Source organism: Haliotis rufescens, unplaced genomic scaffold (assembly GCF_023055435.1).
Source record: "Haliotis rufescens isolate VD_foot unplaced genomic scaffold, xgHalRufe1.0.p SCAF_11, whole genome shotgun sequence".
In the NCBI taxonomy this organism is placed as follows: Eukaryota; Metazoa; Mollusca; class Gastropoda; order Lepetellida; family Haliotidae; genus Haliotis; species Haliotis rufescens.
In genome coordinates, this window is record NW_025963791.1 from 21,348,878 (window position 1) to 21,363,672 (window position 14,795).

The following is a 14,795-nucleotide window of genomic DNA, read 5'->3' on the forward strand; positions in this document are numbered from 1 at the left end:
CAAAAAGGAAGTAAGTAAAATGTACTTATGTATAATATTGCTCCCGAACGTATCACATTGTAGTTGCTTTAAAGTTACGTTTCTTGCTTGCTGTAGATTTTTAACAGCATGTAATAAGAGAAGAATGCACATGTAATCGCCTAGTAAATTCACACACTCCCCCGACACCACCCTTCCCTTCTGAGTCTCGTCCCCCACCGCCTGGGGGAGCAGGCCACCTGGGCTAACAGACGGGCATATCGCACACACACAATTCTCACCGGCCACAGTCTTCGCCCGTCAATTGTTTACTTAATTTTTTCACGTTTTTATAACTTCTTTGTTTTTTCAGTTTGTGTCCCGATTCTCCCCAATGACTGATGACGTCGCCCGCTTCTCGCGCAGCTGAGAAGTAGGGGCGCATTTAATTAAAATATTTGACGCTTTGCCACATCGAGTACATTCGCCCCTGGACAGATGTTATGTGAAAATCTGGCAAATTGTCAGACCTCGGTCTCTGTTGATTAGGCCATTATCTGCTGGGAGGTAAGAGGGCTTGAAGTTTCCTGGCTGTGCGAGACTGCCGTCCCAGCGCTGTGCGTAAATCTCGCTCGCCAAGGCAGGTCTGAATAGGTCATTAACAGGCGAACAGGTGTTTCAGCAGGCGAAGCCATAACCTGCAACCCCTCGTACAATAGAATGGACCAGGCGCGCCACTCAAGCATTAGATCACATATTGAGTTAGGCCTAGAACAAGCCCAGCAGTGTGATATAGTGGTAAGCAACCACCTGGCGCTCGGGTTGTATTATGAGGCTGTATAAAAGTCGAATAAAAACACCAGCCTCCCAATTTTCATATTATAATCATATCTGGTCCGACGAAACGGCAAAGATTGGGCTACAGGCTGTAAGAGGATTGTAGAGGGGCGGCTAGCTCACAAATCCGACCCGGTGGACCGCTGACAGCCAGTGCCGGCCGAGCAGGCGGAAAGGTTATTTTTATCCCGCCTCAATTGCCGCTATGAAAGATAGCCATCTGAATGAGATTAGTCAATAAATAACACGCATCCAAGGAATTCTTTAACATTTAACATCTGGCCGACTAGCTGGCGGGCCGACAGTGTAAACAGAGCGGTGAACAGGCAGGTTCGCTCGACGGCTCACGGAACAAGCAGTCTGCTCAGTTGTGATCGCAGTATGGCAGGGAAGCAGTACTCAGGCGGGCCTCAGCCCCCCTCATCCCCGTCCCTAGGGCGGGGTTCTATCCCACCCTCGCCGGACGGCCCCACCCAGGGAAAGGATATCTCACCCACGGAAACTCCGAGGAAAAATAAGCGAAAGTTGAGTGAGCCAAGGAAGAGGACTGACTTCAGTATAAAAAGATTTTGTCCAGACAGCCCAGGAAGTGCCATGTCCGATTCGGGGTGCAGTGAGGATTTTGAGGGGGTGCAGGAAAACCCCCCTCAGACGCCCGACCCCTCCTTTCTCCAAGACCATGATGATTCGTCTCTAGGGAGGGGTGACACCCCAAATCCTGGAGTACATTTTCTCCAAGGCGTGCGTGCGAACTGTATTGTGCCAAATCTCTACATCAATAAGACAATCACGCCTTCTCCGTTAATTCCCGGATTCTCTAATTACACCTTGGGGACATTACCTGAGCCATATCCTAACGGATTTACACGCGAGCAAATGGAACTGTTGACAGGAACTGGAGGGGTACACGATCTATCAAGTCGCTCGGAGGAGGATACGGATGAAAAGGGGGGCAAAAAACAGAGGAAGAATTACAAAAATATGACACGTGAGAGACGGGTGGAAGCAAACGCTAGAGAGAGATCACGTGTACACACAATCAGTGCGGCTTTCGATGCTCTCCGTAAAGCAGTGCCATCATACTCATACAACCAAAAACTTTCTAAATTAGCCATTCTTCGGATTGCGTGTAGTTACATACTCGCTTTAACAAGACTGGCAGATGTGGAATATTGTCGTGATGTTGGAGATATGTCGTTCTCAGACTGTGTGGATATGTGCACGCAAACTATTCAGACTGAAGGGCGAGCTCGCAGAAGGCATTGAAGGAACATACACACTTTCATGTTGAAATCTGTGATAAGTATTTTACTGTTGGTGATATTGTTATGTTTTTTTGGATTACTATGTTTTGTGTGATGTTAGCGTCGATTATAGGACATTTCGTGGCATAATTATTGGTACTGAAATACCCTGTGTTCGAAAGTGGAAATTGGAATCTTTAAATCTGAAAAAGCAACTTTATCGTGAGGGTAAAAGATCTCAAGTGGCTGGGAGTTTGAGTGAGGCTGTATTAACAGGTGGCAGAGGGTACGTTCGTGGTGATCTTTCCGGAATCCACCGGGGTTGCGTCTCAATGGTCGCCGTTCCCCACTCCCCAAATATTTGTTGTGCGGCCACCTGCTTGCTACCTACATCTGTAACCTGGCGTCGAGCGTTCATAATGGAAGTAGATCACCACATCCCCAAGCGGTTTCAGTCTTGTTAAAATTTCATGAACTGATGTCTTCGATTACGTCAGTGAAAGCAACGGAATGAAAACAGGTGGCAGCAGGCTGAGCAGACGACAAACGTTTTTGCTGAGGAACAATAGTGGAACAGCAAAACGGGAAAGAAAGGGACTCGCTTTGGGGCTTCCTGCCTCCACGTCAAGTCCCCGTGCTCGTGGGGAGGTGAGAGCCGATGGGGGAGGCGGACATCAGTCAGTACATCTGGCGAGCAGACGACATCCCCAGCTCTACATAAATACATGATATACTGCTGAGTCCGGCACGGCTGATAGCGCCCGCCCTGTCTACCGCTAACGCCGGTCCCTCCCCCTGTTTCAACCAGCTGGCCGCGGTTGTGTGATCGCCTGTTATTTGGGGAGGGCACTCGCGATAACGCAGTGAGAACACATTCTCAGAACTGTTGATGCTGTGGTTATCAGCCGCGTACAGACCCAGTTAACAAATTACATTCATTACAGAACTAAGGCGGACGAAGTGTTTGTTTTATCACCCTCGTCTAATGTGCTGTTTACAATATATATCATTTCAGTGAACGATCGCCAAAGAGTTGCCATTATAGATATCGTGTTTATACAGCCGACTCACCGAGTAATACTGGTCTTATCTGCTAAGTGAAAGAAGTGTCCTAAGAACTCGAGTATGCGACGGATAACAATCTAAGAGGTGTTATTGGAGTTTATATGTGCTCAGATTAACTTGCAAAAATCGTGTTTGAATTCAAAGAAGTACTCGTTTCTCGGCTCAATTCCTCGCCTATATTTACCTTCCACTTTTACTCTTGTCATAATCTGACGAACACTAAAAACTAAGGATGTTTTCACAAGTGCTGAATTAGTTTGAATCATCAGATCAACTGAAGTTAACATTGTTAATTCAAATTCTACAGTTATGTTCACACGTCTGTATATACGAAGACTCATGTAATGTCTATTGATAGTGCTAATTGTCGTACCAGCTGTTTATATTCTTAACACGAAGCAAATTATTATCTGGAATTTACGAAATAGGAAATGTACGTAGCGAATAACAAGTGTTGTATTTCTTAATCACATTATTTTGGTTATTAAATGTTTTCACCGTCTTCGTTAATAGGAGGATTGTGAATATCAATGTAGTTATTTTGGACGATCATTGTCGTATTTGAATTATTGTTAAAGATAGTTTTTACCAGATTGGACTACAAATCCTTGACATCCATGTTCAAATTATTCCACCAGCTCCATATCTCTGCTCAACATCGATTTTTAACACTCTCAGTTTGTTTCAACACTGCCTGTTAAAATCCCGATTCCTGTCCATGCGAATTACCACCGCCTCACGACCATGGCGCTATTGTAACTTAGTCTCTCATTACTCATCGTAGAGATGAGCTGATATTTTGCAGATAAGGAGAAGAAACGTACACGGCAAATAAGCAACGTGTTCAATTTAATTTTGTCATCAGAAATATGCATCAAGGTGTTTAAACTGCCAAGAGCAATACTATTACATCTTTAAAAATTACTCTCAGTTTGTGGGAGTTTCGAATGTCAATATGCATTTATGCACTTTCAAACCACTTCATCACCAAACCCTTTGGAGTCCGCGTTTGTTTTTTTGTATTAAATTACTTGAAATATCCATGCAATGTTATACAGAATAAGGGCCCTATTATAAGAACATGTGACAGTGCAAAAGGACAGGTCTCCAAATGTTCAAGATTGAGACAGGGCGGGAGCCAGATTGTCAGCTAGGCCTAAGTAAGACTTCAAAGGAGCTCTGGTTGAATTTAATGAGTCCCATTGAAAAAGCTCTAGCTTTCCTGTTCCATATTCAAAGATCTTTGATAAAAACAAGAAATTTGTTCCATTTCCTCTCGAATGCAGATTAAAGGCAGAAGATATGTGAAACCTGTGTGAAGTGGTTTTGCGAGTCGCATATCAAATTGTTCTATGCTTTTTTCTGTTCTGGCGTTTATGGTCTGTGAAATATCAGCTCTACCTTCGGAACGCCGCAAGGGCGAGCATCTGCATCAGTGGTCAGTTTATCATGAGTATGTTTTTTTTCTCCAAATGTTATTTTATGTATATCATTCTTTTGTTATGTTTATGTTCAAATGTTACTGTGACCAGATAAAGTATTACGCTCGTTAAGGGCGAACATACACTTTGACTTTTGTGTTCATTGATGCCCAAACCATGGGTTGTTTCTTGATAGTAGAGTGAGTATGGTTTTACGCCGCTTTTAGCAATATTCCAGCAATATCACGGCGGGGGACACCAGAAATGGGCTTCACACATTGTACCCATGTCGGGGATCGAACCCGGGTCTTCGGTGTGACAAGCGAACGCTTTAACCACTAGGCTACCCGAACGCCCCCGTTTCATAATAAATTGGATTATACCATTATTGGGGTAAAGAGAACCAAAGGAATGGAGTCAGTGAATTGATTTGTTCGTCGCTTCAAGGAGGGAGAATGGTCAATGGCCTGGAACACACTTCAAGATTAGGTACAGACATTGTAATAAGGGTCTTTCTAAGACCGAAACATTGTCTGTGTAACGTGGGTATTTACCTGTCTGATCATATGCATCAGAACATGTTAGACTTCCATAGTGTGTTTTGAAGGAGTTGAATTATATTTGATGGGACTGCGAATTTGTTCAAGTTGAGATCTCCGTTAATGTTCGCCTACCACAGAAATGTCCGCTCTGTCCGAGTTGGAACAGCGATGGTGTTTGTTGTGCACCATGACTGTGGAATATATACAGTTGTTTGTGAAACTAAAACCAGTCTAGATAATGAAAAAAACAAATCAGCATCGGGAAAAAAATAGAGGAGAGAATTGTTTTGTGTAATACAAGATTTCATAGAGTATATGTTAGTATTCAATTATGTTTGTGTGCCCATGGAGGGCCTCGCATCACAAAACCATCGTAACTATGCCGATCGTAACCCCTACAGAGTATTTAATATTGAGTTGAGATACGTGCAGCAAATGACGAGAGTGGAACAAGACTCTGAAACTACCCATGGTAGACCATAACTGTAGTCCGCGAACGTTAAAGGGTAGTCCTGCACCATGACCGTGGAATATATTTATTTTATGAAAAAAAAAATAATCTAGAAATGCATACAAAAGCAAGTCTAGCCAGCTCAAGCTAGCTCTATTCTGAAATCAGCATAGGGAATTATTTTTATTTTTCGAGTCAAGAAGGATATTGTGTAATATAAGATTTCAGAGACTTAATATTAGTCTAGTTAAAGGGGGGCATTGTTCAACGATTTGGTGCCCATCTCCTCTCTACCTGTAGAGACTATAGTGTGAGACATTGTCTCTGTGTTACTTGGGTTATCATTAGACTAAGTGAGTGAGTTTGGTTTAACGCCGCTTTTAGCAGTATTCCAGTCAGATCAAGGCGTGTCAGTTTGATATGGGAGGAAAGCCCAAAGTGATGCAGATCTTACATGTCTTGGACGTTTACCACTTTGGTGAAACCCACGAGCACGAGTATGGTGCTGACAAACTAGAAACATAATCTGGGAGAACCGGGAATCGAATTCAAGAACATAGGTTCCTGGCGTACCCAAGGGACGCAACTCTGCGCAGCGAATTGAAGCGGCTAAGACGACTTGGTTACCGTTCCCCAAGTTAACTAAGCAGACAAATAATGTTGTATGAAACTTGCTAGGATTGCCGATTTGGGGGCGCCAATTGCCCCCTTTAGACTTTGTCTTGGAGTTGCGGCATCAGCTGAATTATCTTCACAGAATCTCTATCATGGTTGAAATATTCCCACACTATAAACACTGTGCCAGTGAACATGTTAATGACGTTCTAAAAGTAATCCCCCAAAAGATGTTTGAGAAATGTACACAAACATATGCACCAGAAATAAAAAACACTCTCAACCAGTGCAACCGGGCCTGTTAGAACTGCGAACCTCAAACATCCAATTCTATGATGGCGCGAGGGGTTACAATGAGTAATAACATCAGTCTTTTATCAACTCGTGAAACCTAACACGGTAATTGTACGATGTATTACTCTAAGCTAATTGCTGATAAGTGATCATGTAGTTTTCATACCGTGTCGCTTTTAAACATACTCTTCATTATACAAATTAGATCTACCCTCTGTGACTACTAAATTATTAAATTTATATATACATGCCATGTTCTTAGTTAAAATAATGTGTCCGTATCACAAATACATTTATTCATTGTTTCAAAATCAACAGCTCGCCGAATGCCGCTTGTGCTCTAAGCACTTCCCGATAACAAAATGTCCACATAGTTTATATTAATTATAGCCTAATCTTGTTACATGGTGCTAATTAGCATGTGTTTTGCGGGCTGCGCCGAGAAAGGTCCCGCTTGCTGATCCGTCTCGCCAGCTGGGCAATATACGCTAGTGCCGGCACCAGCAATTATCCTGATTATCGCATTACTTGCTTGTATTTCCCCTTATCTTGACCAGAAAACCAATCTTTAATGGCCATTGATCCTTCAAACACACTCGGGTCACGTCAAACAGCATGCGGTACTTGTACAATCAAGAGCGACACATTAGCGTAAGTCGGGCTTGATCCCCAATCTCGTCGCCCAGCTTTTAGGTCAAGTTGATCACGACAGATCCTCCTTTTAAACTGAACCCGCAATATCTAGAATTTTTATCACGCCAATGGATTTCATAAGACTTCACTTAAAAATACCAGAAATAATCCCACATGATGCTGCGGCCGTAATAACCTAGGATGTTGTTGCAGTGAAAAGTAAATATATGATATTAGTAGACACTTTCATTGAAAGAACAAAAATGTGACTATTTGATATGCATGAAAAACGTTCTGTTGTATCAATCTACTTCTTCATCATTCAAATCACTATGATTAACAAAATAATATCATTCATCAGCCAGGACAGTAATTTAAAACAGCCATAAAATAGATGTTACTTTATCATACGGAGAGCACCCCTATCGTTTGTCTCGAATATCGGATAACTCGATATAATTGATTCGACGGTCAGATGTTCGGGTTAAGGGGGTTTTACTGTAGTATGGCTGATATCACGAAATGGTCACACATATGGGTCTTATCCGCTCCGTTACCCCCAACGTAAGATAAGCATTACAGTTGATAAGGGCCATGTGTCCTGGACATGGATCTAGCTGAAGAACGACTCACTGGTCCCGGGGAATGTGACTCGTGTGGAAAGTTATTGCTGCAGCCATCGACCTTGCGGTTCCAGGACTCCATCACTTTAACGTCAAGGCAACATAACCAACCGATCCCACCCCATATACATATAATGCTTTGTAACCATAGCAACATTCCACACAATACGAAGTTGTCAAAAACATGCGGGTTTTTTTTTTATTCAGGTTCATACCTAATCACAGATGAAAGAACACATGCCATATATTGTGGTACGTATCGCAATACATGAATCATTACTGCAATACACACCACTATCATTAAGCAACTCGCTTGGTTTTATAGAAGAAGAAGAAGAAGAAGAAAATGAAGAAGAAGAAGAAGAAGAAGAATATTTTATTGTGGTGTCACCCGCTGTACATATAAAATGACAAGGCCAGAATGTAAAAATTCAGCGGCCGGCCAAAATGGCCTACGAGACAGTAAAAGACTCATAGTAACAATATTTTATATGTGTACACTGACGGACTATAATACAATGCAATAAAAGGATTATGTGTTTTCGGATTATATGTGTAGTTTGCTCTAGGTGAGGCAAATATATGTGGCTTAACTGCACTAAAGCGTCGCACTGACTTCTGGGAGGAGACACCTGAAGCGGTCACAACTGATGACGTCCTTGCTTCCTGGGAATTATTTTGGTCTGGAGTATTGCCGATTGGGTATTGCCTGTTGCCGTTGAAGATTTATCTGTGGCGTTCCCAACGATTTATGTTTAGAGGCAGAATTTCCGAAGGGCACAGATGCTCCCTTGTCGTAAATGGAGATATCGAAGGCGTGGTCAGCAATATGTGGGGGACTTCATCCAGGGAGGCACAGGAACCATATGTGCCTATGTCTGTATACAGCCATTGCCTAATTTTACCATCTTCGGAATTTCCGATTGAACTAAATACTTAACGGCCGACTGCGAGTGTCGTTGAGAACGGCTGTGGTAGCCCCATCTCTGCTGACTGTTATCAGCATTGTTTCTGCGGCTTGTCCCCACACAATGCTCTTGGAATGCTGGCACTGTCCACAACATTAAGACGAATAGTTTAGTGTGTGTGTGTGGGGGGGGGGGGGGGGGGGGGATGGATGGATGGATGGATGGATATTATAACATAATCAACAACTAACATATTGTGTCTTATTTCTCTCTAAATAGGCATTACTGAACACAAGATTTAGGAATTGTCAATATGCATCGACTTCATGAGGGAAGTGCATATTTGGTTTTATAAATGACAATGTGAAATACATTTTATATTGGCTTTTAATTTATTCTTTGAAGTTGCAATTCATTCACATATGAGGTGGAAATGTGGTTGTTAACCTTCTAACGCTTAAAAGGCAGCTTGGGTTGTATACTCCCCAGGGAGCTGAGAATGATTCTTGAGTGCACAGTGATCCAGTGGGCGGGGTAATGATAGCGCTTTGAGCATGTCCCTGAGTGGTGTGGAAAAATGCGCAATATAAATAGCCTATTATTATTATTATTATGATAATTATGACGATGATGATGATTATTATTATTATTCAAATCAAGAAAGGGACCAGCAGACCACCATTAAAAGAGACGTGCCTCGATTTTACTTGATACATATAAACCAAGGACACCTTATCCTACCTCACGATAAAACCGTCAGCAGCAGCTCGATACAGATGTTGGAAAGACCGTGGCAGTGATCGTATTACCTGTGAAATTTAAGAAATATATGGCCAAGGGGCCCATGATCATTGGGAATTGACCGTACTTCACATTTATCCTCACATCCTCAGTGAGTCGCGTTCTACACCACTTGGGCAATACATTGTCTTCAGCCATGTCACGATGGCAACACAAAGTATGCGCATTACACATTGTACTCATTTTGGGAATCGAACCCGGGTGTTAGGCGTGACGAGCGGGTGCCTAACATTTAGCTACCCTCTTGACACCTTAAAACATTGAATGTGGGGGCACAGGTCGTCTTGTCGTCTAAGACGCCGTATTTCCCTATAGCTGCGTGCTAAGATAAAATTATAGTATGTTAGATTAATAGATTCGCCGTCTTTTTAGTCTAGGGTTTTTCGTATCATATTAAATGATAATTATTAAAAACCCTGCAAAGAACAGAAATACTTTTCGGAGTGGCGTTAAAACCAAACAATAGTTCCCGAAGAGTGACTCTGTTATACACGCAGTCACGAGTTTCCATTCATGTCCATTGTAAAGATAAGTATTGTGTTATTTCATCAATGGTTACTCTGATAAGCGTAACACATGTTCAAGTTTATCTCACATCCGTCATTTATAAGACAACGCAAACTGTCGTCGCTTGGAGATAACCAACTAATGAGGCATATTGACCTCTGACCTGATAACAATTCACCGACCAAGTATGCACTTATGAACATCTGGTTCAATCTGCAACCACCTGGCGTCGCGGCGTGCGATATAAGCTAGGTCATGTGACTTTGGATGACGACAATTACATCCACTGAAACTGTGTCATCGCCCGCTGCAGGAAAGTAGCTTCACGTAACCGTCGATGTAGTTTCTGTTGTTTTGGAGGCTGACGAATGTATACTTGCGGTAACCTTTCCAGCACACTACTGATTACAACGCCCCAGATGCATGCGTTGTCGTGTGTTCCAGCAACATCATCGACACATACGACAGTCGCGGGCGTGCTTCAGACTCCAGTGAGATTATACCAAATGAGGCTTCCATCAAATGGTATTACACGCATTCCTGATCAAACGATTGTGAACAGTTTAAAGGGGTAATACTGGTGTAGGCCTATCCACTCATTACAGTCGCCTTTAAGGCAGGCGAGCATTCACAGTGTGCGGCACTTCCAGTCTAAGTCTAGACGTAGTCTCTGTAATAAAAATATTTTAAAGAATAAAAACAGCTATTACATTATCCGTATAAAGTATAATAAATAATTCATCTGAAACTGCAGTTTCTCAATGGGCTGGCACTATAAAACCGGCATATCCGTCCAGACTGGTAGAAGCAGCCACTCACACGTGCATGTACGTCACTATATAAGTTCAATAATCTTGAACTCGAAGTAAAACCCCATTTCACCTCACCTCACCTCACCTCACCTCACCACACCTCACCTAGACTAAAATCTAGTCTCTCAAATGAAAATATTTTATAGAAAACACCATCATATAAAATATCTTAATAAAACACAATAAAAAGGAGCCCAGGGGCTCTCTTCATTTTCAAACTACAGTAATCTAGACTTGCCAAATATTATAACCTCACGTTGGGACAAGTATTCAGAACTAAGTGTCCGTTTGTTGACCCGGGTTTCATTTTATCAGGTGATGAAAGTGGGAGGCATTGTTTTACTCATGGAGATCGTCCTAACACGTCAGTAGGGTTCGTCTTCACACACAAAAAACATTGAAACCTGTTTATTCCTTTCTTGCTCTTACAGACCCAATAGGCTTAATTTAAAGAAGTCTATATCCCATTGACATCTGTGTATTTTCTATAAGCTCAACGCCTAGATTCAAAGTTAATTTTAATCACTTTTCACAAGAAAATTAAATCAAATTTGTTAAATAGCGAGCTGCCATAGTTGTACATACAAATGACGTTTAGACTGACGCTTCGTTTGTTTGGAAAGCCTTTTCATGCACGTGCACTGCTGTCAAACACATGTCAAACGTCATGCACGTGCAGAATAAACTTTTATCAGTTTGATAAATAATCTTTCTGGAAGAGGCAGCTGAACAGATATGTGAGAGCTCCAGCATTGTGTCCTAATTCAAATCGGAATGGTAGCCTCTGATGGGATGATGCAAAATGTAGCCAATATTCAAAAGGTAAATTTCTATACCTATATGTATAAGTCCGCTTAGAAAAAAACACATGCTTCTCGTGACTCCATTAACAAAGTCGGTACGTTCGTCGAAGTTTGATTTATGTTTTTGGGTTTTTTCCCCAAATCTCAATCCCAGATTAACTCTCTTACCTTAACGCACAATCAGGGTTTCAAAATGCCCCAGCCTTGTTTGATTTGGAAAACGACAAATTTCATTGTTGGCACGTCAGCACGTGCATGTTGCACTGAAAAAACACCTTCGTAGTGTAAAAAACCTCAATACAATTTTAGCATTCAATTTTTTTTTTTAAACAGAAACCCAAAGAAAATCATTATGGACTGGGCGATTGTAGGGTCGGTCGGTGATGAAAATGAGGAATATTATTAAATAAGAATATTACAGAAGAAACAACTCCAATAAGGTAAGTTTCTCTAGAACTATCAGCTACACCAGGCAACCGGCGTTGTACCATGCTATCTGTTCACTAAGTGCCATTAGATGGTTGTCTAGTTTTCATGGCGAAAACACAACGGTATTTAAATACTCCAACAGGTGTCAGCCATTTCCCCAGCGCGTAAGCTACGACTCTCGTTCCAAGGTCACAGTGCAAATTCAGCCCATTTTCAAATCTGAACTTTAAAACATGTCAGCGATGCAAAGTGCATCAACTGATTGCATTCCCGGGACTACTGTAAGTGCACATGTGCACCAACAACACAAACAAAAATGTGCACTATATTGTTCGAATATAGATAGCTGCGCCATCTGGCCGAGGGTTCATATCAAGACGTCACACCGGACGGTCTTACGGGTCCGGTGTAACTCGAATAAGTTATCCAGTTAGTTTAGTTCCGGCGGTTTAGAATGGACACCGGTTTTATGTTACCAACAGCTAATTACCCACTATATTTGTTGTCCCTGTTAGCCTCCCCCTTAAGCCAAGGGCGGTATCCCCCGGGAGTTTGTTCGCGTGCGATGTGACCTCCCACCGGGGCCATACATTGACTCTTTGGCAAATCGGCAATAAAACAGAAATGATCTCTTTTGCGAACTGCAAAATGTCCGTTTGATGTTTCCTGGGGCCAACGTAGAGTTTTTTATTAGTATATAAGATGTTGATGTATAGTAACAACTGCCGACCACATCATTCTAGACGCCAGGTACTGGTTATGTTCTATATTGGGAGAGGCGGACTATTAATCATATATAGTGGTAATGGTTTGTGGCAGGTGCAATTACACACGTGATAGATTCGCGAGTACTCAGGTTAACTCCGATAATGGAAAGGATGTGATAAAATACAATAGAAGTGTTCGGGTATGCTTGGGTGTACTGTCGTTTTTCAAATTTCAAACGCTAGAACGAACTATCGTATGAAGGTGTACATTTTTTTATATGTGGAATAATATTACTACCTCGGCAAACTTGCAATGGAAGACTTTAAACTGGTTAGTTTTATCATCCTAAAATATTGTATTGACAGCAGTGTATATTTTTCTGGGGCGGTCGGGTAGCCTAATGGTTAAAGCCTTCGCTCGTCACGCCGAAGCCCCGGGTCCGATTCCCGACATGGGTACAATGTGTGAAGCCCATTTCTGGTGCCCCCCGCCGTGATATTGCTGGAATATTACTAAAACGGCGTAAAACCATACTCACTCATATATTTTTCTCCTTAGTACTTTCTTCCCCGACCTTTTTAAAAGAAAAACCTCCGGAATACACAACGTATGCCCCAAACCAGTCCGTAATGACCAGGGGGCGGTGGGGTAGCCTAATGGTTAAAGCGTTCCCTCGTCATGCCGAAAACCCGGGTTCGATTTTCCACATGGGTACAATGTGTGAAGCCCATTTCTGACGTCCCATGATATTGCTGGAATATTGCTAAAAGCGGCGTAAAACCATACTCACTCACTCATGTAATGACAAGATTCTACATTACCGAAGTTCAGCTGTAGGTGTTACATATGTACAGCAATATATTTTTATGAACATGGACACATCTGCTAACAAGAAATATGAAACGCGCGTATTATTTTCAGTCACTGCGCGTCCAAAACAATATATGCTTAGTCAGTATAACAAGCCTAAAATTGTAAATCGCCAATATTAGTTCTCGTGTAAAAGTGAATGACACAGAACATCATATAAAGACGCGCACCTGTTGTCAACGGCGTGCGAAAAAGATACGTGTATTATTTGGCATGAATTGCCCAGGTGTGCTCACGTAAATGTTTAAATAGGAAACTTGACATGGGGAGACAAGGAGAGGACACAGTGCACAACCGCCAACGGGAACAGTTAGTTGCGTTAACATATAACACATCAGAGAGTCACAGACATAACTACAGTATGATTAACGATTGTGTCATTCTGACTAACACGCCGGCGCATTTAATAAAACAAAATCAATTTAAATGTCGATTATATCTCTACGCATTCCGACACACCAGTGAATCACGGTGAAACAAATTGCACCGGGCGAAATTTTCCGCCCGCCGCAGCTACATCCTTGTGCAATATGTCTGATCCAATCTGACCTAGGGCAGTGGTGGCAGGGGTGGGCGAGTCCGTACCACTCTGTTAAGCCCGGTCATGTTCAACAGGTGGCTGTGATAGGATCAAAGCTGGCGGTGCCCGGCCCGGCGTTCAAAAGGAGTACTCCCTCTCCCGCCGCTTGCTCCGGGTGAAGAAGCTCAACCCTGGCTAGCCAGGTGTGAATGTATGTAACAAGGTATTATTGTACGCGAGCGTTCCGCTGTTTCGCTGCCTCAAAGGGCGGTCGGAATCCGATTAGAAGAGCTCAAGAAGTAGGGGGTCAGGTTTAACAATCAGGTAACATGGCGTGCAAGTGCATCAACAATGCCCTTTTCTTATCATTGAGAGTGACCTTCAATCGCTACACTGCTTGGCTACCTGTGAAATCCGAGCAAGACCTGTGAAAACAGCTTTTTGTTTGGTTCTACTCGAGTGGCTGTGGTGGAATACATGGAGCATCGGTTTCCAATTAGGCGACAAGTAACGATCCCCAAGGCGCCAGTGGTTCGACCACCATGGAGAGGGGACAGAGCTTGGGGATAGCGGGCTTTGTTATGGGGTGGTCTCTGAGGCGAAAGGTCAGGACATCAATACCCGGTAACTACCCTCCCCCATTCACACTCCATCCCACACGAAGCCCTAGCCCCGGGAGAAGTATAGGTAATACCGACATTGTCGTCCCCACTAAACGGGGCCGCCGATCCCCTGAACATACAATTAAACCTAT

At 42.7% G+C, this 14,795-nt stretch overlaps 1 protein-coding gene across 1 annotated transcript; it reads left to right on the top strand.

Annotated features, from left to right (window-relative positions):
- The first annotated feature begins 744 nt into the window (after positions 1-744).
- Positions 745-4,670, top strand: LOC124137223. Its single transcript, XM_046503431.2, has one exon. The coding sequence runs from the start codon at positions 1,177-1,179 to the stop codon at positions 2,059-2,061; it is 885 nt and encodes a 294-aa protein (XP_046359387.1). The 5' UTR covers positions 745-1,176; the 3' UTR covers positions 2,062-4,670.
- The last annotated feature ends 10,125 nt before the right edge of the window (positions 4,671-14,795 follow it).